This window comes from Gymnogyps californianus, unplaced genomic scaffold, assembly GCF_018139145.2.
Source record: "Gymnogyps californianus isolate 813 unplaced genomic scaffold, ASM1813914v2 HiC_scaffold_43, whole genome shotgun sequence".
NCBI classification, from domain to species: domain Eukaryota; kingdom Metazoa; phylum Chordata; class Aves; order Accipitriformes; family Cathartidae; genus Gymnogyps; species Gymnogyps californianus.
This window is the reverse complement of record NW_026114323.1, coordinates 36,661-61,737: the sequence shown is the minus strand read 5'-3', so window position 1 is coordinate 61,737 and position 25,077 is coordinate 36,661. Positions and strand designations below refer to the sequence as shown.

General features: G+C 43.7%; 2 protein-coding genes across 2 annotated transcripts; both read right to left on the bottom strand.

The window, feature by feature from the left end:
* Positions 1-474: 474 nt before the first annotated feature.
* LOC127028793 (butyrophilin subfamily 1 member A1-like) lies at positions 475-7,927 on the bottom strand. Its single transcript, XM_050914487.1, has 2 exons — positions 7,753-7,927; positions 475-1,004 (listed from the first exon to the last, which is right to left on the bottom strand). The coding sequence occupies exons 1-2, from the start codon at positions 7,925-7,927 to the stop codon at positions 475-477; spliced, it is 705 nt and encodes a 234-aa protein (XP_050770444.1).
* Positions 7,928-11,940: 4,013 nt separating this feature from the next.
* On the bottom strand, positions 11,941-23,172 carry LOC127028792 (butyrophilin subfamily 3 member A2-like). The gene is made up of 12 exons (XM_050914486.1): positions 23,100-23,172; positions 20,160-20,510; positions 18,651-18,935; positions 17,210-17,308; positions 16,783-16,809; positions 15,631-15,657; positions 14,599-14,625; positions 14,102-14,128; positions 13,452-13,478; positions 13,189-13,209; positions 12,978-13,004; positions 11,941-12,484 (listed from the first exon to the last, which is right to left on the bottom strand). Exons 1-12 carry the CDS (start codon positions 23,170-23,172, stop codon positions 11,955-11,957), a joined length of 1,521 nt encoding a protein of 506 aa, XP_050770443.1. The 3' UTR covers positions 11,941-11,954.
* Positions 23,173-25,077: the final 1,905 nt, after the last annotated feature.

The window sequence follows — 25,077 nt, the reverse complement described above, 5'->3', positions numbered from 1 at the left end:
TTCCCTCCAGAAGCGTGATGGAGAGAGGTCACCTTTACGGGGTGCTGTGCATTTGTTGGGGTGTGTGTATTTGAATTCATGATGTGAAGTTGGGCTTTGTAACTAAGTACAAAGCACACGGTGCCGCTGTCCAGAACGAAACCTCAGAGAATGATGATCACTGAAATGCATTGTAAGGACTGAAATTATTTTCAGAAAAAGACTCTACGGAAATTGTTCTGGAAAGAAACATATCATTTATCAAATCGTGGCATGGGACAGCTCAATTCTGCATGCGTGCTGCAAGCATTGGACAAAATGCATACAGAAAAGGCTAGGGGAAAGGAAAATATTTTAAGCTAAGGTTTTAAACTATGCATAATACAGAATGTGATCAAGAACGTGTAATAGATAAATTGCAATTAAGCATTACATTTGTCTAAGAAAATAATATGATCTTTCATGTCACAACAAAATTACCATATTTTTAAAAAATTATTCCTCTTTAACTGAACAAATTCTCAAGGTTGATTCTTTGCGTGAGTTTTTAAAGAATGGATAAACTTCTTCTGAGAATGCACAGTCTTTGAACGTGAACATCACAGACACGTCAGTAACACTGAAAAAAGTCAAAATTTTCTCTTCACAATTAAGGTGAACTCTGACTTTCCTGGGATTTTTCTGCACCACTAACTGTGTCCATGCATCAGTTCTTGCCCAGTAACCTTTAAAACTTAAGCCCAGAGCCCAGAATCCTTCTTTAGGTGACAGAGACATTATTCCTTTCCTTGGAGCGGATTTTCTGGCTACTCCCAGGTTCCAGTCCTGGAACCTTTTTTCAACATCCACCTCCCAGTAATGCTTCCCAGAGGAGAAATCTTCTGAGCCCAGCACACAGACAGATGAATCAAAACTCCCTTCATTTTGAGTCACTTTCTGGGCCTGTGATTTATGCGTAAAACTCTTCTTGTCCACAGCAATAGACAAGTTTGGACGGGCTGTGTCCCCATCAACCTTGATGTCATCTACAACAAACAGATATTTGGGGCTTTATAAACACTCCTCTAAAGCAAATATGCAAGAAGAGAAGGAAACTGTACTGTATTGCACTTCGTTCTGAAAATCTCCGTACAACTAGTCTAGAAGGACCTCTAAGCCTGGAGTGAAGAAGGACTGCACTCAGACATATAATTTACACTCTAACTTACAAATATTTCACTGCCAAGTGAAATGTCTCCATATCACTGGAATAAAAGGCATTTGTAGACTCACAATCCAGTCCATGCTCAGCACTGCTTCTGTAGTATTCACAGATTTCAAGCCATTGAGTACAGACATAATTTAATACATTATTTTACCTGCATTGCCACGAGCCTTTCAGAATTCTGAAAGCAAATGGGGGGGGGGGGGGGGGGGGGGAGAGAAAAAAAAGAAAAAAAAAGGTAAGAAAAACCAAACTCCAAACATTAACTGAAAAAATTTTCCAACTCCAAGTTGGGAAATCTCAAACTGAGTCTAAGGTTAAACTATGCAGGTCAACTGATACTCAAATTCCCTCTTGCTCTCTCAAGTCCTGTGATTACCTGCAAGGTCTGAAGAAGGATCTGAAGCTGGGATGAGTTTCCTGCTTGGGAACTACCTTCTCTCTCAGGTCCCAATTTGCTGCCTTGCTGGCATTTTACACGGATGCCCCACCAGCCACACTCCACATTTCAAACCATGTGAGATCCCTGGTCAGCACCTCGGCATTTCCAGGGACACAGAAAGAGACAATCCCCTTTATGACACTCAGGGAAATAAATTTCAGCCACATTTCGTGAATTTCTCCGGGGGGGGGGATACAAAGGAACAGTTCAGGTGAATTTTCCCTCATCTTCTGAAGGCAGGAGGGAGCACACTTTCTGGTGAGTTTCTGGGTTTGTGCAACCGTGACAGCTTTGTGCAATAGTGGCTGGGCAGGAAAGGATAGTGGAGAAGATGTGGCAGCCAGAGAGCTTACTATACAAACCAAGCTGCTGAGAAGTCAAATCAGATGAGTAAATATTAAATATTTGCCAGGGAGGAATCAGCTGAGCTTGTGTTTTTATGTGTGAGAGATGAAAAGATGACCCAGCAGGGCAGGATCATGAAGTCCTGAGATGTGAGCTTAAGGGATTAGCTCAAAGGTAGGCATCTGTATGTGAAAAACATAGAGTTTTGGATGAATGTCTGACCATGTGAACAGACAGGTGTGAGATGTGCACCTGGAACTGCGTGCAGGAAAGGCTTTGAAGCCCCAGCAGTTCAAGGTACAAACTCTAAATTCATTGTCCTGTAAAACAAGGACCATCCCTTCCTCTCTTCAGACTTTCACTTTCACTAGGTTTAAGAGACTTAAGAGATAATAATGACTTCACCCATTTCTTTCCTCTCATCCACTGCAAACAAGATAAACGCCCAGAAAGAAAACATTACTGTGGATTAGACATCAGTACTTGGTAGCACTACAGGATGACTCTGGATACAGATAACTCTGTTAATACCAAAGTTCAGCCATATCCTGAAATGCCGTTGTATCGGGTTTGCATGGGAAGGTTTTGGTAGCGGGGGAGCTACAGGGGTGGCTTCTGTGAGAAGCTGCTAGAAGCTTCCCCTATGTCCAATAAAGTCAATGCCAGATGGCTCCAAGATGGACCCGCCGCTGGCCAAGGCTGAGCCCATCAGCAACGGTGGTAGCACCTCTGTGATAGCGTATTTAAGAAAAGGAAAAGAAGTTACAGGGAGTAGCAATTGCAGCCGGAGAGAGGAGTGAGAATATGTGAGAGAAACAACTCTGCAGACACCAAGGTCAGTGAAGAAGGAGGGGGAGGAGGTGCTCCAGGCGGCAGAGCGGAGATTCCCCTGCCGCCTGTGGTGAAGACCATGGTGAGGCAGGCTGTCCCCCTGCAGCCCATGGAGGTTAACAGTGGAGCAGATACCCACCTGCAGCCCGTGGAGGACCCCACGCCGGAGCAGGAGGATGCCCGAAGGACGCTGTGACCCCGTGGGAAGCCTGCGCTGGAGCAGGCTGCTGGCAGGACCTGTGGCCCCATGGAGAGAGGAGCCCAGGCTGGAGCAGGTTTGCTGGCAGGACTTGTGACCCCGCGGGGGACCCACGCTGGAGCAGTCTGTTCCTGAAGGACTGCACCCCGTGGAAGGGACCCACGCTGGAGTAGTTCGTGAAGAACTGCAGCCCGTGGGAAGGACTCACGTTGGAGAAGTTCATGAAGGACTGTCTCCCGTGGGAGGGACCCCACGCTGGAGCAGGGGAAGAGTGTGAGTCCTCCTCCCCCTGAGGAGGAAGGAGCGGCAGAGACAACGTGTGATGAACTCACCGCAACCCCCATTCCCCGTCCCCCTGTGCTGCTCAGGGGGAGGAGGTGAAGAAGCCGGGAGTGAAGTTGAGCCTGGGAAGAAGGGAGGGGTGAAAGGAAGGTGTTTTTAAGACTTGATTTTATTTCTCCTTATCCTACTCTGATTTGATTGATAATAAATTAAATTAATTTTTTCTCCAAGTGGAGTCTGTTTTGCCCGTGACGGTAATTGCTGAGTGATCTCCCTGTCCTTATCTTGACCCATGAGCCTTTCGTAATATTTTCTCTCCCCTGTCCCATTGAGGAGGAGAGTGAGAGAGTGGCTTTCGTGGGCACCTCGTGTCCAGCTAGGGTCAACCCACCACAGCCGTATTTTAACCCCCTCTTTCTGAAGTCACCATAGGTTTCCATGCAGTCAGATCTACACGACATTCACAGTCATTCCTAAATGGGCTCTTGTTCTTCCTATGCATACAGGGAGGACCTTTTCCAACCAGGAAGGCTGAGAGGCACAAGTGATATGAGGTAATCTTTTGCACATCAGAGGGCAACAGACATGAAAGTATTGCCAGGTCATTAAAGCTGGAGGTAACTAAAGGACATGGGAAGAATACAGCATTTATACACAGGACCATGTGAGCTACTGCTAGTTGTTCCCATGGATTAGGTTTGGCTTCATAATGGAAACAGCTTCCTGAAGATTCAGGTGACATATTTCCAAGGAACGTGGAGAGCAAAATATGTACAACTTTCAATGACAACCAGAAGGACTCACCCTTTGCACGCAGTTTCTCTGCCAAGTCACCGTGGGCACCAAGAGAAGAAGACACCAAGTCAGGGCAAGAACCACAACCTACAAACCAGTCCACTCTGGGACATTCTGCCCAAGGAAGCAACAAAAAAACCGACAAGGTGGATGACTCATGCTCCTTGGAGCTACATCTCACATGCTTCTGACTCTGGCAGGGATCTCTTCAATACCCCATCATCACCCACTTTCCCACCAGGTCCCAGGGCTGGTTGGTGGTCCAGGCTCTCCAGCCCCATCAGTCCCATCACGGCCTTCCCTCAACATACCCTTCCCTCACTCTCCTACCAACACCAAAGCCTCCACCAGCTAGAACACCACAAGCAACACCCTGTGAATCACAGAATGGCTTGAGTTGGAAGGGACCTTAAAGATCATCTAGTTCCAACCTCCCCTGCCATGGGCAGGGACACCTTCCACCAGACCAGGTTGCTCCAAGCCCCATCCAGCCTGGCCTTGAACACTTCCAGGGATGGGGCATCCACAACTTCTCTGGGCAGCCTCTTCCAGGGTCTCACCACCCCCATAGTAAAGAATTTCTTCCTAATATCTAATCTAAATTTACCCTCTTTCAGTTTAAAACCATTACTCCTCGTCCTATCACTGCACTCCCTGATAAAAGAGTCCCTCCCCATCTTTCCTGTAGGCCCCCTTTAAGTACTGGAAGGCCGCTATAAGGTCTCCCCAGAGCCTTCTCTTCTCCAGGCTGAACAACCTCAACCCTCTCAGCTGGTCCTCATAGGGGAGGTGCTCCAGCCCCCTGATCATCTTCGTGGCCCTCCTCTGGACCCACTTGAGCAGGTCTGTGTCTTTCTTACACTGGGGGCCCCAGAGCTGAATGCAGTACTCCAGGTGGGGTCTCATGAGAATGGAGTAGAGGGGGAGAATCACATCCCTCGACCTGCTGGCCACGCTTCTTTTGATGCAGCCTGGGATGTGATTTGCTTTCTGTTCCTTAGATGGTCTCAAACCTGATCTTCTCCTACGGTGGGCGGTTCTTCATTCTCCCAGTCCCTGCTTTTGCCTTCTGCAACTTGGGCAGTGTGGCTGGAGCACTTGCCAGTGAAGACTGAGGCAAAAAAGTTGTTGAGTACCTCAGCCTTCTCCATATCCCAGGTAACCAGGTCTCCCATTTCCTTCCGGAGAAGGCCCACATTTTCCCTAGTCTTCCTTTTATCACCAATGTATCTATAGAAGCTTTTCTTGTTGCCTTGACATCCCTGGCCAGATTTAATTCTATCAGGGCTTTGGCTTTCCTAACCTGATCCCTGGCTGCTCAGACAATTTCTCTGTATTCCTCCCAGGCTACCTGTCCTTGCTTCCACCCTCTGTAGGCTTCCTTTTTGTGTTTGAGTTTGTCCGGGAGCTCCTTGTTCATCCGTGTCAGCCACTCTCATGAGAGCTGCCAGCTCCTGGTGGGTCTCCACGCTCTCCTGGCGTTTCCCCGGCTCAGGAAAGCCCCCTTGCATGTCACGATCCCCCACTCCGCTGTGGAACGTGCCTGCACCGGAGCTGATCGCCTCAGCAGGAGAAGACCCCTAAACCTCACACAGCCTCCAGGGAGACAGTGACAGCCACCAATCTCCTTCTTCTGGTTCTCTGCAAGAAGAGAGGGGGAACACCTTGCTTAGCACCCTGACTCAAAGGAACAGAGGAGCACCCCAGTCACAAGAACATCCCACCAGCCCTGCCGAATGCACGCTGGACGAGGAAAACAGCCAGGGACCCCAGGAACAGGACAACCCTGGCAAAGTCAACTCTCCGTTACTGAGCTCACACCACGGGCAGGCAAGGACACTGAACCCCAAACATCCACACTTACTAATCTGCCTCCAAGAGTGTGCTGAACGGCAAAGACACCATAAATAATATCTTCACAGCAGCTATTGGGAGACCCACACACACAAAAAGGAAGCGTGAAAAGCCAGCCCACAACTGGCTGTGGGGTTGATTCTTAACTGCCAAGAAGAACTGGGTAATGGGATCTCTGGCATGGGAAAGTAGCTTACCTGGTAAAATAATGAGAACAAGGAAGCAGATAATCCAGGACAAGTTACTGTTTTCCAAAAAATGGAGAAAAAGCAATTAAAAAAATGACATCAATTTTCTTGCAGTGTAGCACACACACACACAGAGTGGTCATGGGGGTCACATAATCTGCACTATTTGGATATGGTTAGCAGAAGAACACTTTCAGCAAAATCATTCATCTGTAAATGTGATGAGGAACACAAAAAGACTTGAAGGAAGCTGAAATGAGACACTGATAGTTGCATTTTAAATTCACTGCCTTGTGTCCAAGAATTTTCCACATACACACACTGAAAACCAGATTTGAGATAAACTGGGAAGTATGATTTTTTTTTCCCCTTGGGAAGTTTTTTATTATTTTTAGTCTTTGCAGTTGGTCTCTATTTTTATTCAAGAGGCCACTATCTCTGAAGTGAGCAATACTGCTCTAAGTGATACCATAAAAATACTTTAGCTTAAGACAAGTTGACCTTCAAAGCTTTCACGGAGAAGAAAGTTCAGAGGAAAGCTCAGCCTTAGCCTTGCTGCTCAACACCACCTTTCAGGCAGAATAACCCTCCAGCAGCCTAATTCCAAAGTCTTTCTTTGCTGGTACAAATCTCAGCAGCTGACAGTCTGAAGAGCTGCCAGAAAAACTTCTCTGCCAGCATCAAAAAATAGAGGTTCATGCTGGGAAACAGGCTAGCGTGCACTTAGCTCAGGAGCCCGCTGTCTTCCTGGCTTTCCTCCGGGCAGCAGATGCTCTTCCCATTTCAGCCACAGTTCTGATAGTGGGATGCTGTGACTGCAGATTCATCGACTTCCTCAAAGTATTGAGCAACAGTCTGCCCTTAGGCAAAATCTCATTCCCTAATTATGGCACCCGTTAAGTCTTTACGGTATGAAATTGTATCAACTTTCTTTAGATATATTTAGTCTACATGCTTAAGTAAGCATGACTAAAGCAGCCCCGCTCATTGCAAGGAGGAGGACAGCCCCACCTGGAGATAAGGACCTTTGTTTCTCAGAATCTTAAAGCTGTCCACGAAGGATAAAGAATACCCCTGAACTACCGAGATATCGCCAGCATCATAGCCCCTCTAACACCTCTGTGAAACCCTCCCATTATCTGGTGTCATAGATAAGCAACTGTAGCAAGATCAACTCCAAGGACATCTAGATCAATAAAGAAGCAGGTGGATGATGACACTATGGAATTATCATTGCTTTGCAAACACTAGTGTGTGCGCGTTAAGTAGCGATTAGTCAAATCATGTTGTAACTGAACGCTTGAAAGGTGTAAGAACCATGTGTAAAACCACATTCGGGTGTCCCAATTTGGCTGGGACACCTCGTGCACATGAATAAAAGAATTACTCTTGCAATTCTATATTTTGCGTCCTAGCCTCTCTCCTTGGTCGGCACGGGCCAGCTGTGAATTTTCGTGACGCTGCCAAATGGATTCAACTATTGAGTGTTGTGGGAAACCGAGTGAAATAATGCACAGCATTAGGCCCAGCCTTCTCATTAGTGAGGATGATGCAGTACCTGAGTGAAAAGAGAGTAGCTTTGCTTGCTCAGAGAATGCTAAAGTACATGATATAAGTCTTAACTGCTGCATACCTGACTGTTGAGCAATCTGTGGACTGCGTTCCCTATCAGTGATCACAAAAGAAGGTGGCGGTTGTCCACAGCGTATCTCAATGGAGCTTTCTATTGCAAAAATATTGTCCATCTCCTGTAGAATGCTTGTCTGAGCCAGCGAAGATAGATCTTCTCCTTGGGAATTAACCCACATCACTTTGGGCTTTACATAAGAACCTCTTATTCTGCCCTTGTATGTAAAAGTGCCTGACTGTGGCACAGTAATTTTATTCATGGAACCTGTAACAGAGGCAATTTAACACCACCACATCTGGCACAACACAGAAATACCAAGTATGCTGTGAAAGAGATCTCACAGAACACCTGCACTTTTGTTGTTATTTCATCTCCAATCAAAATCAAAATCATCTGGCTTTTGAGCATTTCATTTTTAATAATTCCACACTTGAAAGAGTCCTATGAGCTTTCTGTGTGGAAGAGTGAAACTGCTGAAATAGATGAAAACAGACAGGGTTGTGTACAAGAAGCTCTTCCCAAACCGTAAGTGATACAGCCTGTTGCTTCAGGTGAGAAGGTAAAAAACAGAAGTGATGCTACAGAGATAACAATACTCAGGCTCAGACTGTTAAAAATATGGGAAAGTGTCGTGGTTTAACCCCAGTCAGCAACCAAGCACCACGCAGCCGTTTCCCCCTCCCCCTCCCAGTGGTGTGAGGAGGAGGAAAGGAAAAAAAAAGTAAAACTCGTGGGTTGAGATAAGAACAGTTTAATAACTAAAGTAAAATATAATACTAACAATAGTAATAATGAAATATAATAATAATAGTAATGAAAAGAAATACAACAAAAAAAGGAAGGGGGGGGGGAACAGTGATGCACAATGCAATTGCTCACCACCCACTGACCGATGCCCAGTTAGTTCCCGAACCGCCATCCGTGCCTCCCGGCCAACTCCCCCCTGTTTATATACTGGGCATGACGTTCCATGGTATGGAATACCCCTTTGGCCAGTTCGGGTCAGCTGCCCCGGCTCTGCTCCCTCCCAGCTTCTTGCACACCTGCTTGCTGGCAGAGCACGGGAAACTGGAAAGTCCTTGGCTGAAGATAAGTGCTACTTAGCAACAACTAAAACATCAGCGTGTTATCAACATCATTCTCACACTAAATCCAAAACACAGCACTGTACCAGCTACTAAAAAGAAAGTTAACTCTGTCCCAGCTGAAACCAGGACACCCTGCAGCCCGTGGAGAGGACCACGGTGGAGCAGGTACCCACACTGTAGTCCCTGGAAGTCCCTATACTGCAGCAGGTGGGTATTCCCTGAAGGGAACTGCAGCCTGTGGAGAGCCCATGTGGGAGCAGGTTTATCCTGAAGAACTGCAGCCCACAGAGAGCCCACGCTGGAGCAGGGGAAAAGTGTGCGGAGGAAGGTCTGGCAGAGAGGAAGCGTTACGGACTGACCACGACCCCCCCCCATTCTCTATCCCCCTGCACCACTCAGAGGTGGGGGGAGGTAGAGGAGTCAGGAATGAAGGAGTGGAATTGAGCCTGGGAAAAAGGAGCGTGGCGGGAAGGTGTTTTAGATTTTGTCTCTGTTTCTCACCATCCAGTTTTATTCTAACTAGCAGTAAATTAAATTAATTTTCCCCAAGTTGAGTCTGTTTTTCTCATGGTAGTATCAGACTTGACCATCTGGAGAAAGACTCTGAAGGGATGAAAAAAACCAAGAGGCAGGTTCTTCCATGGATTTTTGAGACTCCTTTGACTAGCAATTGTGTAAAGGCCCATGCATGGCGGGAGGCATCCTGTTACTGTTTTCCATGAGTCTGCTCCATGCCATCCACCCAGATCAAAGAGCTTGTGGGGTATAAGAGTTTTGCTACACACTAGAGGCTGCCCTTTTCTCATAATCAGCTGTCTGGTCTTCCCGATCCTGCAAAAGTTTGCCTACATCCTGCCGTCACACTGGTAATGGCGTGGTATGCCATGGATTAAAACCACTCTGTATTCTCTAAGCTCCTTTCACTGTTTAAATCTGTTCATCACCCTTCTATTCTTGGACGAACCTTTTGCCTGATGTACCCTGTTCAGGAAGGGAACACATCCGTTGGATACCTGAATCCCATTGGGCAGGGTCCTTGCTGCCCCACTGGAAAATCAGGATGCGTCGGGCAAAGGTGATAACTTTAAGGTGACCAGCTCAGCTGGAGATTTCTACTGGACAGACACACTGAATAAAGCCTAAGTTGAGGGCACCTAAACTGAAGCAACTCTGTATCACTCTACATTCTGAACAGTATCCCTTCATGTATATAACAACCCCTTTTGGTCTTCTGAAAAGTTCATAACCGTTCTGCTCTGTCGCTCCTTCCTCCTCACACTTCTCTCCTGCTCCAGCATGGGCCCTCTCCATGGGCTACAGTCCTTCAGGATCAATCTGCTCTAGCATGGGTCCTCCAGGGGCTATAGTTCCTGTCAGGAGAACCTACTCCAGGGTGGCCTTTCCACAAGCTGCAGTCCTTCAGGATAAACCTGCTCCCGTGTGGTCTCTCCATGGGCTGCAGTCCTTCAGGATAAACCTCCTCCACTGTGGGCTCTCCATGGACCGCAGCTCCTTCAGGGAATATCCACCTGCTCCAGGGTTGGGTTCTCCATGGGCTGCAGTGTGAATACCTGCTCCAGCATGATGCTTCCACAGACTGCAGGGAAACACCTGCTCCGTCATGGATTCTTCCAAAATTTCCATGGGCTGCAGGGCAGGCTCTGCTCTGGAGCCCAGAACCCTCTTCTCACAGAGGCCACCCCTGCAGCCTCCCCACCTCCAGCTACCTAAACCTTGCCATGTAAACCCAATACAATTTCTAACTGGAATTTGACCATTTTGACACAAGCAGCTCTGAATATTTTTCACAACAAATAGTTCAGAGACTGAAAAAAGTTTTACTCCCCGCTCAGCCTGCCAAAATTTAACCAAGACAGGTGTGAAAACATGAAATAAAATGAAAAGAAAGTGCAGATGGTATTAAGATCAGTTTGCGTACAATTTATTATAAAGGTTTTGTGTAACATTTTCATGTATGATGAGACCTTCAGGCATTTAGTCACATGCTTTTTCTCCACTCTCCATGGCAGATTTTTTCCACAGACACTGAACTTAGCTCCTTTCGATTCATCAAGTCTCTCAACTAGCTGGAGTTGATGTGGAAAACATATGAAACTCAAAGTAAAGCACTGTAGGTTTCTTTTAGAACCAGCTCTGAGTGTTACTTCTGCCAGGACTTACTGGCAGCAAAAAGGGTCATGTTCAAATTCAAGGTGGATAGCAATCCAACAAAACCCTTTGGTTTAACCTCCACTCGGAAAGTTATATTACACTTTCAGGCGCTTGGAGAACAGAACACGCTCTTGACAAATGGTGTTTAAATGTAAAGAGAAACACAGAAATCTAATAGCTTAGAGGGGGGAGCCATGACTCCTTTTTTAACTATACCAGTAACAATTGATAATCTTTCCCTGAGGTGGCAGCTACTGGACCAGCGCGTTGCTACCTCCATCCAGTTGTCACAAATGCTCAAGGTTGCACTGATGAGGAGTAAAAACCACATTGAAATGGGAAAAAAAAATACATCCTTGTCGCCCAACCATGTTCTAATTAAAGAGACAACAGAGAATGTATCAGGGCCTCTACAAGGGCAGAAGACTAAATTCCCTAATAATCATAATGATTTGAATGGATTAACTAAATAGTCAAATGCTTCTGATGTTCCTTTTTTACTTCAGGCACTGATTTTCTTCATACCTGTTCTTCTTAGATCATTCAGAAAGAACAATTAAGGAAATTTTCTCTTTGTCCTGGACTTACTTGCAACAGTGCATTTTTTTGTGATGGTTATACATGTCTAGGAATTCACACACAGCTTTGAGAATATTCTCCACCAAAAAGCAATCATTAGAGGCTTTCTCTGTTCTCTTAGTTGAGAACAAATAATATTAAAAAGATCTTTTGCTTCAAAGTGCATTTTTTTTCTATTTTGAGGAACTATAATTTTCTCTCATTACTTCTCCCTTTTTTCCAGGTTTTCCTGTTTTGTTCCCCAGTCCTACTCTCTTTATTTTATAATTACTGATGTCCTAAGCCATTCTAGTCTCCCCTCCTCTCAACTCTGACCTCTTGGCAGAGAACTTTGATTCTACAACCCATTTGATTCAAAATTTCCTTTTACAGTGTCTCCAAAGGGACAGGGATTAAGACCGGGAGGACAAGAGGTGTGTGTGTCCCTTCCGTTTTGGATAGAAATGGGTAAAACATTTCTGCAGATTCCTTTCCAAGCCTTAGAGGCATTCTCACCATGACGCCCATCTGCTCTGCTTCATAGAAGTTCACTTGCCCTTCCTCCAAGTCCAGAAGCACACCGATCACTGAATTACTCATCTGCTGCTTCCTAATCCTGCGGTCTCCTTCGCTAGAGAAAATCTCTCCCTGGGACCTGTGCAGAGCCCAGTAGTCCTCCCCAGGACGAGTCCCTTCCTCCTCCTGTCTCCCTTTCTCCCTCACCACCCCCAGCACCCAGTCCTGCTGCTGGCCCACCTCCACCTCCCAGTAGCGTTTCCCAGCTGCAAACCCTTCCTTCCCCACCAGGACAGGGACTGGGGAGGGAGCGTTTGGGCCAGTCGCGTTGCTCTCCGCATGTGGAGCCCCCGGCACCTGGAGCTCCAGGACGCGGCAGTCAGGATTCACAGTGATGGGAACTGGAGGGGAAAACGAGAATCACCCGATGAGCAGGGTGGCTCAGGGACCTCTCTCCGCACGGGGCTATGGCTTGAAGCGTTTGAGGGTCTGAGCGGTCTTGGCATGATTCAACAAAGAATTTAAACATTCCCCAGAACAGGGCTTGCAATCACTGATGAACCTGAGGCACCTTGGAGCTCTCACAGCCATGTCCTCTTTCGGGGCGCCAGTCCACACGCTTTACCATAAATCTCTCTTTCTCATTTCCATCCGGCCATCCCTCCTCTCCAGAATTGTGTCCACAACCCACCCCAGACTTCGACACCTTTCAGCAACTCCGTTTCTCCGTCTTCCCGACAGCCACATCCCAGCCTCGCTTCCTATTAACCAAGCCAGGCATATTCCTGTGACTCCAGCTGAGTCAGTATATCTGTAACATCATGGCATTGTCGTTTCAGGGTAACTGGGACAGATGGCCACTGCATTTTCACACCCTTCCTCCTGCCTGCTTACCTGCGTGGCTTCTGGCTTCCCAGAAATCTACAGAAAGAAAATGGACATTACTGTGTTATGTTTTCATAGAGCAGTTAGATACTTCTCAGACTGAGACTACTAATGTGCAATTCCTGTCATCACTGTGATTCTGCATCAGTTTTGGCCTTTCTCCTCTTTACCCACCAATACGAGCATGCTGCATAATCACTAGTATTTTTAAACTGCTTACCCAGCTCTGCTTTCAGTCGACCTGAAAGGGAAAGATATTCCAGTCACTAACACTTGTTTGCTTTTCCTTTTTTGTTCCAGCTTTTCAAAACCGGACAACCCCCAAGCATGGAATAGGAGATTATTCCTCTCCATAGGTTGATATTTCATTATATTACTTGGCTTCAAATCCAGGGATAACATAGACATACGAACCTGAAGACTTGTCTTACTGTTTCTAAACTTGACAAGAATGTCAGATTTACATAAAGTGTGTTTCCTTACCAAAGCGTTTTTTCAGTTTGGACTTTGCTGAAAAGGAATAGCATAAATGAGTGACGTAAAAACTCAAGGCAAAAATGAAAAAACAGTTGTGAGAAAGACATTAGAATTACACCACCATTGTTCCTTATGGGAACAGTGTGTACACTTCTGTGGGAGATTTCTGTCATTAAATTTGCAGGGTAAAAGCAGTTACAGTTTTTTCTTAGTAACGTGAGAAGAGGGGAAGGAGAGGATGAGAAAGCTGAGCTGAGAGTTTTGGTTCTGTGAAATTTGCAGTTGTGTCCAGCTGAAACGTGGTGCTTAGGGACATGGTTTAGTAGTGGACTTGGCAGTGCTAGGTTAAGGGTTAGGCTCGATGATCTTAAGGGTCTTTTCCAACCTAAATGATTCTATGAAACCACAAGAGAGAGAAGAAACCTAATGCAGAGCCCTGAGAGATGTAAGTGGACCGTCATCAGGGTCTGAGGCACAATGCATCCTGCACATGTAGGTAGAAAAGCAAACATCATTGGTCTCTGCCATGTAATCACCTCTAATAACATTTCTGAGGAGTCATTTTAAATAAAAGTAAGCTAATTAAACAGAGTAGCTTATTTTCACTGAGGCTGGACATGCATTCTCAATGAATATTTTAAGAAAATGAGATTTACCTGCTCGATTTTTGGTTTTCTCTCCTTCTGAAAATTCAGCACATAGAATAAAAGAAATAATATTAACAGAGTACTTATCGGATATAAACTGGAAGTTAAAAGTTATATAGTGGACTTCTGCGCTGCATTCCATAAAGCCTTAAATTTGTGTCACTTTTGTAGGAAACACATCATTCCAACACACTTTCTGTTAGTTTGTTTTACAGCTAAGCACACACACAAAAATTCTACAATACTTAAAGCCTTTCTCTTCGGGGGGGGGGGGGGGGGCGGGAAATAAAAGTAAATATCTCGGACTATGCCTGGAGTTTTTCACATGAAAATGATTCGATTCAGCTGAGCCTTGCATTTCATTTTAAATGCTTAACCACATTAAACAGTGCCATCAAACCCAGTAATCAGACCAGAACAAACAAACCAACCAACCCAGAAAAAAACGTGGACGTTAACTTTAGCACAAAGACAATTAAACACAATGAACAGCAAAAGCATCTTACCTATCATTGACTTCAGTTGGTTTTTTTCTAGAAAAGACAGTACACAGACATCAGTGTAAGCTCTTTGACAGAGTGGCTTAATGCACTCAACAATACCAATATCCGAACCCCATAACCATATAGCAAGTCCATCCTTGGATTACACTGTCAGCTGCTTTGAGTTAAATACATGTAAATCCAATTCAACAATTTAACCCACGAATGTATCACACTATTTCAACTTTATTGTATTTAGATAACTTATGAAGTTATTATTTAAAAACTCGTTAAGCAGGGTGGGAACAAGACTTATACGTATTGCTGGGAGAGGTCTTCTTTCAAAGCCCGTTTAGACCATGCCTTAACTGACCACATTTAAGAGGGATATTCAGATGCATAGGCACCTAGTGCATTTGAGATGCCCTGGGGTACCCCAAGTGCCACGTAGATGTCTCTCTAAAAGATCTCTGGTCTCCTGTAGAAGCTCTGTTCGTTTAAATTGTATCTGCCAGATACAAAGATCAATGAGGTATCTGCTTCCTTCCAGGGTGGCAGCTAGGAGATAAGTGGGATGACCAAGGACATCACAAATGCTCCAAGGCACCTGTATGTACATAAGCGGATTGAGCCGTAGGCATCCAAGCTCCCAGTGGAGATCCACGAATAAAGTTCACAGGGTTTACAGGGCCGCTCAGCTAACTGAAGGTAGGTCTGAATAACCTTGAAAAAGGCAGAAGAGTGGTCACCAGGAAGAGAAGGAGTGCTAGAAGCTTGCTAAGAGCTTTCCTTCCAACAGCAGGGATTTGGTTTGAGTTTTCAAAAAGGTCACTGCCGGCCCATGTTACTTCCTTGTAAACATCTGCAGTCTTCACTAGGGAATAGACCTCATGTGGGATATGGTGTGTGGTTGTCACTGTTTCCTTAATATTGAAAAGGACTGCCACTCCTGTAATTACTATATTGATAATCAACATTCGAATATTGTTTCCCTGAATTTATGTCTTTGAGATCTCTGAACATCTTAGCATCATTTCAAATGCAAAGGACTTTTACCTTCCTCCATTTCCATCTTCGCTTTCACTGAAAAATAAAGAAAATTAATCATAATGTTAATTATTTTTGTAAACTTCCCTTGTCATACAACAGTGTACTTCATGTACAAACAGAAATAAGTGGGGTTAAAACTTTAATTTAATTTAATAAACTTCCCAAGGCTTCTTCTTAGTCCAAAGAATTCTTGTTTTTTATACCAAGACATGTCTCATTTCTAATGGAGTTCACAAAAAATCAGGTAGCATTCTGAAACACCCAGTCCTTCCTAGGTAAGCCTTGTCCCAACCATAGCCTAACTGACGTTCGGAGACCAGGTATAAATCCCTTCTGGCCCCATGGACGTGTGTATCCTCAACTGCCAAACCTGGTCAGGGAACAGAACCAGATGTGCCTCAGGGAATAAAATTATTCACGCAATTCATTTGTCCCTGCTATGGTTATGGCATGGGTCAATTAGTACTCTCCCAAACAATAAGCAGCTATCATCTAGGTGACAACACGAGCTGAGGGCCATTGCCAATAGATGGCTTGAGTGCGAATACTCTGTCCTGGTGAGCAGGAAAGTTCAGCACAATCTACATGCCCCCCCACCCCGTGGCAGTGGTGTTGGACTAGATGGTCTTTAAAGGTCCCTTCCAACCCAAACCATTCTATGATTCTATGCCAAATGGTCCATTTTATTTTCAAGTACAGACATAGGCGGTGAGTACCAAACAGATGTATTCAAAGAGTAAGTTGCTTTCAGAGTCTTGAGATGGCCTTGGGTTGGATCCTTGAATTGCTCTTGACTGTTTGGTTAATTCATTTAGTTCTTCCTCTTCTAAAGGATCTGAGGAATGCTTCTGATCAATGAATTAACTCTTGAACAATTGCAAACAAAGCTTAAATATGTATGACATGGTAGAGTATGTCAGTCAGCACATAGTAATGACTAGAGCTTAATGAAAGAAGGAAACAGACTCTGTTTATAAAGCACAAATGAAAAAAACTCATACAGGAACTTATTACATTGTGCAGTGAAAAAATAAAATTAAAAACTACAAAACATTTGGATGCAACTAGAGCTGCTAATTATTTCTGTAATTTAATATAAATAAACCTTCCAACTTACAAATTGTCATAATTTTCATATTCCTCTTCCTCATTACTTACCTGAGCTAACTGTTTTCTTGTGGTTACCTGGTTAAGAAAAGAGCAAAAAAACCTTTTTTGCATGTTTTTGTAGAGTAATACTGACAGAAATCAGCTCTCTGATTTGTCATTTAGGCTCTAGTGCCATTGACAACACTCTGGAGTTCTCTCCCCAATGATTATAGAAAGAGAACTACACATGTAGTTTAGCTCACAGAGCTCCCCTTGTCAGAACTAAAGCTGTCTGAGGTACAGACATGCAATTTGCATTCCTCCTTGTTCAGACCATGTACTTTCCCACCCCTTTTTTGTTCCATTTCCTGAATTTGGTCATTAAACAATCACTGGTGATTTTGCTTGTGAGCTTTTGTTACAGTCATGGATTTCAATATGAACCGTTGTGATATTTCTGTATGTTGACTGAGATAACACACAAAGGAATACTTACTTCTCAGCTTAGAAAATACAGTGGAAATTAGGACCATGCTAAGACATAAAATTACCAGTAAGGTAATCAGCCATTTTGAAATGGAGGGAAAGAAAATATCTGTAAAAATGACCAAAAAGAGTTATATTCTATTAATGATTAAAACATAAAGACAATTATAACTTAGGATGCAGTCAGTACATCTGAGGAGATGGTGAATTTGTATTTTACTTGAAGTTTGCTAGTAATGTTACTGAAGAAGAGATCTAGCCCTCCCCAGCAGGACTAATCCAGGGAGACTCTTCCTCTGAGTATCAGATTCAGAATTATGAGAGAGATGTCTGAGATAGTTAGACAGGCTTCCATGAGAACCCTGTTCATGAACCTCCAGTTCAAGAGTCACGAGAAAGGCAGCAATACCGGCTCTCATTTTTTTTCACAGATGTGTTGCATTTCATACTAAACTGAGCAGATGATGGAATGAAGGAAGAAACCATCACCACTGGACAAGAGAGGCATGTTCACTCTTGTTTAATGGGATTCAATGAATATCTGATTCATCCTGCCAAATATAGTACGTAAGCCAAGAAGGAGAATAAGATTTAAGACATTCCCCATGTTGGCCGTTTCCTATTTTCTCTTTCCAGGTACCTCCACACTCAGTGTTCTGGGATTTCTTGATGCGATCTCAAAAGAGACTTCCCTCACACACTTCTTCCAGACCTTTACACTGCACTCTAGTTCCCTTTCCAGACCTAGACATTGGCTTTGTGGCGCTGAAGTTCTTTTTGGGGTCCAGCCCTACGAGGCTGGCTTCAGACCTCCCTGATGCTTGTCTATATACCCAGCAAACAGAAATGTGTAAAGTTCTACAGAGTACAGGGAGGCACGACATTATCCGCACCACCATTACACAATAATGCACATATTAAAAAGAGGGAAGATAAAAACATAGGCTAAAAACATCTGTGAGATGTTGAAATTATCACTTTAACTCTTGTGACTGGAACTATTGTTTTCAGCTATGTTCTGTGAAACCCACCAGCGCACATCTTATTAAATGGCCTAGTAACCTGTTTCTGGATAATGAAAGCTTTTAGAGTGCTTGACCATCGCTAAGGAAATATATCATTTTTGTATGTGCCTACAGTTGTATTCTTAATCCATTTTAATTCAGCTCCAACAAATTGGCTGCCTTAAATTTGAAGAAGGGAACACAGAAAGTCTTGATACTACCTGACTCCTTTTTAAGAGGAAAAATTGATTTACTGGGTACTGTCAAAGGCTGTGCAGTCAACTGGAAATAAAGGTGGAAGAAGACTGCAGCTCTCATGAACTTTTTCCCAACACTGATTCTGGGAATACATCTTCAGGCCAGCTCATGACATAAAAATTGGACTTATGCTATTTAGACAGTCTGTCTTTTTAATCTTACAAGCCGGTGACTACAGAGCTCACCCACCTGAGATCAGGACTCGGGACTCGCTCGTTGTATTTAGCAGATTGTTGACTATCCTGCAGGAGACTTCCATGTCAGAGCCCGGATTTAGGTTCATGGAAGTTGCAACACTGTATAGGCCTGCAGGCATCATCGTCATCTTTGTGGTCGATAGTTCCTTCCGGACCTGTCCTTGGCCATCCAGCCAAATCACCTCAGGTTTAGGGAACCATCCAGCTGCATGGCAGGTGAGGCCAATGCCCTGCTTCATGTGACTCTTCAGGAAAATGGAAGGCACACCACCTTTAGCTAAGAAAAAGCATACATATTCTCCATTTCAACCAGTACTGAGAACAGGAAATTGTCTGCTTTACCTTGAATTCAACACTTCCTTTTTGCATATATATTTGTACGGAAGTACATAGAAAGACTTTTCTGAATTTAAACGGTGACAGAGACTGGGACCTGGAAGTTTCTTAATGGTCAGCAATTCAGAGTCTATCAGATTGAGAATAAGGAACAATTTAATGGAGATTACAGCAAACAGAACTAGCTGGGGATGGCTATTCTGGAATGAAGTTGCCCGTGGAACTTCCCAGAATTTTGTAAAACAAGAAAAAAAAATCCATATACTTACGACAATTAATGGATTACAGGAAGCCTATGAACAACTAGTGCAATCTGCCCTTCAAAACAGAATGTATTACTGTCTCAGGATAATCATTTCAAGTAAAACTGTTACTGACATGGTACAGACCTGGCCTACAGTTTGAAAAAAATCTATTGTTTATACTTAGGATCTCAGAAGACTAAATTATAGTGTTACTTAGATGTTAAACCTTTCCTTCATCTGGAGTTTTAAAGCTAAGAAGACATCTTCAGAAGAATCTGGCTGCAATATGAGATGCCACAATAGCGATCTAGTGGAAATTGGTTCCTGTGTAGCAGGGAAAGCACGGAGGAACATATGTCCACTTCCAAGCCAACCACGTGAACCGAAGCTACCCATGAAGATGGTATCTATTAACGCACTGAAATAGAAATAGGAACAAAGAAGGCCTACCCACTGCTTTGTTCTCCTGCTGTGGGCAAGCAGCAAGGTAAGCAGTGAGATATCAGGATGGGACCAATTGATTATGCTAACCATAGAGAAACTCTGGACAACCAGCTCAGTAATGGTTGATTGCCCAGTAGAGATCTAAATTTAACTTTACATTGATCAGCTGAAAAATTGGAGGGTTCCCTGAACTTTCTGACTGGGCTTTCATTGAGTATGAAGGGAGATTGTATTCTCAGGTCACATACAGCTGCACGTGGTCAGGTACCTCAATACGGGTATCTCAAACTAGAACTAAAACTTGCCTCAAATATCATATATAGCCATTAATTTAGAGCAAACTGACTCAAATCAAACACATCCCTCCATGAAGACAGTTTGTGTGTCAAATTATATTAAAATTATAGTATAACTCCCTCAGCGATGGATATACATGTTTCTGTTCAGATCCATCTTTGAATAAAATTGCCACTGACCTGCCACTTGCAGTTCAATCAACACATCATGGTACGTGTCATTGAAAGAGATGACACAAGTGTATGATCCTTTGTCAGAGCTCCTGACGTTCTTCAAGTGCAGAGACATGTTGCCAGCTCTAAATTCACTGTGGAAGAATTCTGTTCTGCCTTGATATCTCTCATCGTGTTTCTCCTTTTTATTCTTTCCATCATATCTGCTCACATTTATTTTTTGAGACTGTTCATGAAATATCCACTGGACAGAGAATACCTCAGGAATGTTATCTGCTACCACGTGGCAGGGCAGAACGACGCTTTCTCCAATGACTCCAATGATGGAACTACTAGGAGAAGAGCTAATAAGTCGACCTGTGTAAAGATAAAATGGCAGTTGTTTCTGTTTGTCCATATCACATTTTTCAGGGCATTACATCAGGCAACCAATAGAACCAATATCACTCTCAATAGGAGAGGAATCCAGAAGAAAACTAAAGAAATAACATGGCAGATTACTTAGATGAGTAATGTTCACATTATGTGAGGTTCATGGAGTTTATCCTTCAGTACTCTGAACACTAACTTAAGCAATTTCATGGCCATGAAGTGATGGCTATGGAGAAATCATGGAAAATGGGTGAACACTAAGAAGTCTGTAAAAGGTCAAATACACGATCTATCTAACAAAAAAGCAAAGGTGGGATTCAATTGCCCAAACATTGGTACCTAGTATCATTTGAAATGTCACAGGGTATGCAAGACATCCCTATGGTGCTTGTAGATGTGGCATACGACCTGCAGCAGATCTGCACTTGTGTGAAGGAGCAGCTGGAGAACAGACCAGAATACAGCAGTACCTAGAAGGACACTACACATTTACATGTTGGCGCCTGAATCACATATACGATGATTTGGTCATCTACATCTGAGCTAGACATCCTAGGTTCCCTTTGCAATAAATGGGGAGAAACAGGCAGCTTCAGAGATCAGCCTTTGTTAAAGGGCCAATGACTCTTCCAGATCTTTTCTTTGAAGGGTGAAGTCTAGGGTCACTATACTGAAGTCAGATGTGCAGCTTTCAGATTTCTAAAGATACATGAGATGAATCCCACCCACAATATATATCTTTGAAAGGGAGTGAAAGGGAAAACCAGGACATTTTATAGCGGTCATTCTCATTTCAGTTCCAAGGAGGATATCAGAATGGAAAAAAGGCTCTTGGAAATAACAAAATAAATAGCAACCAACATGGATTTGCAAAGAAGTCAAAGTCACATTGACTTTATTCTACGGCAAGTTAAAAATCTACCATGAAACATCAAGGAAATATTTAATATTAAATATAATGTCACTTCATATGGTGTACAAGATTGCATCTGACCAAACCCCAAGGGCCCCAGTCTATGCTGATCTTCTGTCACATCTGCCAGCTCATCTAACAGGAAACCTCAGGTACACTAAAGCATTTACCATGGCACTAGGCGTCTGTGGTTAGGCACCTGACTAACTCACAGGGAGTGGGATTCAGGTCCAGAACTAGGAATCCAAAAACAGATGTCCAGGCTTCCTAATCATCAAGAGGACTAAAAGCAAAACTGCCACCTTTGAATAAACTGAGAGAGAGACTTGCCACTGACCTGCCACTTCCAGTTCAATCATTGACTTGACTACATTCCTACTATAATCAATGGAGATCTAGCCAATAGTCTGTTCAGTTCATTCTAGAGTAGGCAGTAAGTCTCTTCATTGGGTAGGATAGAGTTCTGTCCTGGTTTCAGCTAGGACAGAGTTAATTTTCTTCCTAGTAGCTGGTATAGTGCTGTGTTTTGGATTTAGTAGGAAAAGAATGTTGATAACACACTGAGGGTTTTAGTTGTTGCTAAGTAGTGTTTATACTACGTCAAGGATTTTTCAGCTTCTCCTGCCCAGCCAGCAAGAAGGCTGGAGGGGCACAAGCAGCTGGGAGGGGACACTGCCAGGACAGCTGACCCAAACTGCCCAAAGGGATATTCCATACCATATGACATCATGCCCAGTATCTAAACTGGGGGAGTTGGCTGGGAGGGGCGGATCGCGGCTTGGGAACTAACTGGGCATCGGTCAACGAGTGGTGAGCAATTGCATTGTGCGCCACTTGCTTTGTATAGTTTAATTCTTTTAGTATTACTATTGTCATATTATTATTCTCATTATCATTGTTTTTCATTCCTTTCTGTCCTATTAAACTGTCTTTATCTCAGCTCACGAGGTTTTTTTCCCGATTCTCTCCCCCATCCCAGGGGTGGGGGGGAGTGAGTGAGCGGCTGCGTGGTGCTTAGCTGCCGGCTGGGGTTAAACCACGACAAGTTCCTTGAACATCCATCTTTGATGCCCTGAGGTACTCTTAGGCACAGGATTGGCAAATGTGACACAGGCTACATAGAATGGTTTGGGTTGGAAGGGACCTTAAAGATCATCTAGTTAACAGATCTACCTACATGGTAGGTCTGTTCTATTCTGGAACATCAAGAAGCAAGAAGAAGACCCTACAGCATCTAAAATACCAGTAGATGCCAATGCATGAGCAACTGAATCTTATCCTAGATGCTGAGCTTGCATGCAGACACCTGCTTCTAGGACGCTAAACGTAGGCAGCTAAGGGCACAATTCAGTTGGCTACACCTAGGTGTCTAGTGCCGAGTTACCCTGGAGCTTCCCAGCTGGCCTCCATCCACCAGTCTAGAGGGTTATAAGTCTCCTGCAGCCCTATCATATCTTCCAGCCTATGCAGATATCTCAGGTAGCTTAACACATATCAGACTGCACCAGGGTCTTATCTGGTGTTTTAATTTGATGTTTTATGTCATCTAAGTTAAAAAGAAGAAAGATGTGTACCCATTATTTTTGACTTTTACATTTCTGTGAACCTAGGCAGAAATAAGCTGTTTTATTAAAATACATTCAAAATGGAACTATCTTTACCTGTAACCAGGCATGATCTGTGTTGAAAAGTCAGTATGTGAATAGCTGCCAGCCACCAAAAGGGGGAACCCATCAATATCCAGGCTTCCTAATCATCCACAGGACCAAAAGCAAAGCTTCCAGATGAAACTCCGGTGTGACTCCTTCAGTCTCTTCACATGTTCAATGCAAAAGAACAAGCGTAATTGCAGAGATAAAATAATAGGGAAAAATATGAGTGACCTTACAGATAATGGCTTTGGTGCTGTCAAAGACAAAGAGGATTGCAGGACATCTTTTCTTTCCTCATCTCCCTGTCAAATTTAACCACATAAACGGTGCAAAAGAAATACACTCTTTGCCTCATCTATGTTTACCTTTGTCTTCCAGAAACTCTTTATTACTTTCACTGGCATTTTTTTCCTTTCAGTGAGGAGTCTAAAGCATTTCATCTTGTCTTTTGATATTAGCAGACTACTCTTCCCCCCCCACCCTCTTTTCGTATAGTAAAAAAACTGCAAACAACCTCAGGGATAAATTCCCAGGAGCAATGTCACTATACTGATCTCTCTGCTGACTTACACCAGCATTTTAAAGAGAAACTTGTGACTTAACAAATGTTACTCTCTCCAACTTCCTCCCAAGATCTTTGCTTTCAACTCACTGCTGAACTAATCCATGCTCACAGCATACTTACAGTAAAAATAGGTAACTCAAACTGACTAGTGAGCTGAAAGGGCACAACGCAACTTAATTACAGATAGAACAGCTCCTGATTTCCTCTGATTTTCTCTGTTTTTTCTCACATCTCCAATCACTGACAAAATCAAGTGCTGTCAGAGAGAGGTATTCCCATCTGAAAATGGCAATAATGCATCTACAGCAGGCAGGTTCATTCCTGTCAGTGCAACCAATTAAATCCATACCTGTTAATTCAAGTAAAATTCAATGGGTTTTCTTAATGGATTTAGCAAAAGTATAATTTCTTACCTGAATAGTAAGAACCTTAAGACTTCTCTATGGGATATGGTTGTTGTGAACCTTTGTCCTCATATCTTTATTACCACTGAAGCTTGTGATTGCATTTTCCACATCCAATAAGGCTAAAGAGGACTGGGCATTATGACTGGGGAAAAGGTAGCTGCCAAGATTCATATTGCAAGACCAAAATAGCTTCTTGCTTCCCAATTCATCTCTCTACACTGCTGGCTGGAAAAAGGTAGGGATGTTCCTCCTCATTCTCCTGTGCAAAATCATTCTCCGTTCAACCAGCATTTAGCCAGAAAGCACTGCAGTTAAGACTTACAAGTATGTCATGAACTACTTGGCAGGGTACTTCTTTTCTGTCACACGCTCAGGTGTTTCCCTCTGTTTGCAAATATATTTGGATCTCAGCAGTTTGGGGATTTTTTTTCCATATTGATCTTTTTATGTCCTGTTGAAGATCAAAAACCAATTTCAGTCAACTTTCTTCTCATTTTTATCCTTCAGCTTTTCTGACTCCTGACCATCCTGTGAACAAGCATTTAGTGCTCTCAGGAGACTGCTGTCTCTCTTTCCATATCCAGATTGTACCAAAGATTCTTGAAAAAAGGATGTCCCAGAGCTTTTATGTGTGGCAGTATAATAGTATGTTTTGTTCTGGAGTTTTTTTGGGTTTGGGGGTTTGGGTTGGGTTTTTTTGGGGGGGGGATGTATCTTTCATCCTGGTTTTCTTTCTTTTTGTCATGGAAATTCAAAACCTACTGATTAGATGTTTTGCCAGATGTTTTTATTTCTTGAAACAAAGGCATGACTGTGGAAACAAAGACTACAAAGGCAAACTGTACCCATGTCTTTCATACGAGTGGCGTTCCTCAGGGGTCGGTATTGGGACCGGCGCTGTTTAACACCTTTGTTGGCAACATGGACAGTGGGATTGAGTGCACCCTCAGCAAGTTTGCCAACGACACCAAGCTGTGTGGTGCGGTCAACACGCTGGAGAGAAGGGATGCCATCC

What these genes read in the sequence shown, in the direction of transcription:
- LOC127028793 (XM_050914487.1), bottom strand. Translation starts at nt 7,927, where the DNA reads ATGTGGGTTAATTCCCAAGGAGAAGATCTATCTTCGCTGGCTCAGACA. An exon ending in ACAGATTGCTCAACAGTCAG is followed by an intron (nt 1,005 to 7,752) that starts GTATGCAGCAGT and finishes TGTTTGTTGTAG; the next exon opens with ATGACATCAAGGTTGATGGG.
- LOC127028792 (XM_050914486.1), bottom strand. Translation starts at nt 23,172, where the DNA reads ATGGGTTCCCCCTTTTGGTGGCTGGCAGCTATTCACATACTGACTTTT. An exon ending in TCGACTGAAAGCAGAGCTGG is followed by an intron (nt 13,005 to 13,188) that starts GTAAGCAGTTTA and finishes TTCTTTCTGTAG; the next exon opens with ATTTCTGGGAAGCCAGAAGC. An exon ending in GGAAGCCAGAAGCCACGCAG is followed by an intron (nt 12,485 to 12,977) that starts GTAAGCAGGCAG and finishes TTTCCCCTCCAG; the next exon opens with TTCCCATCACTGTGAATCCT.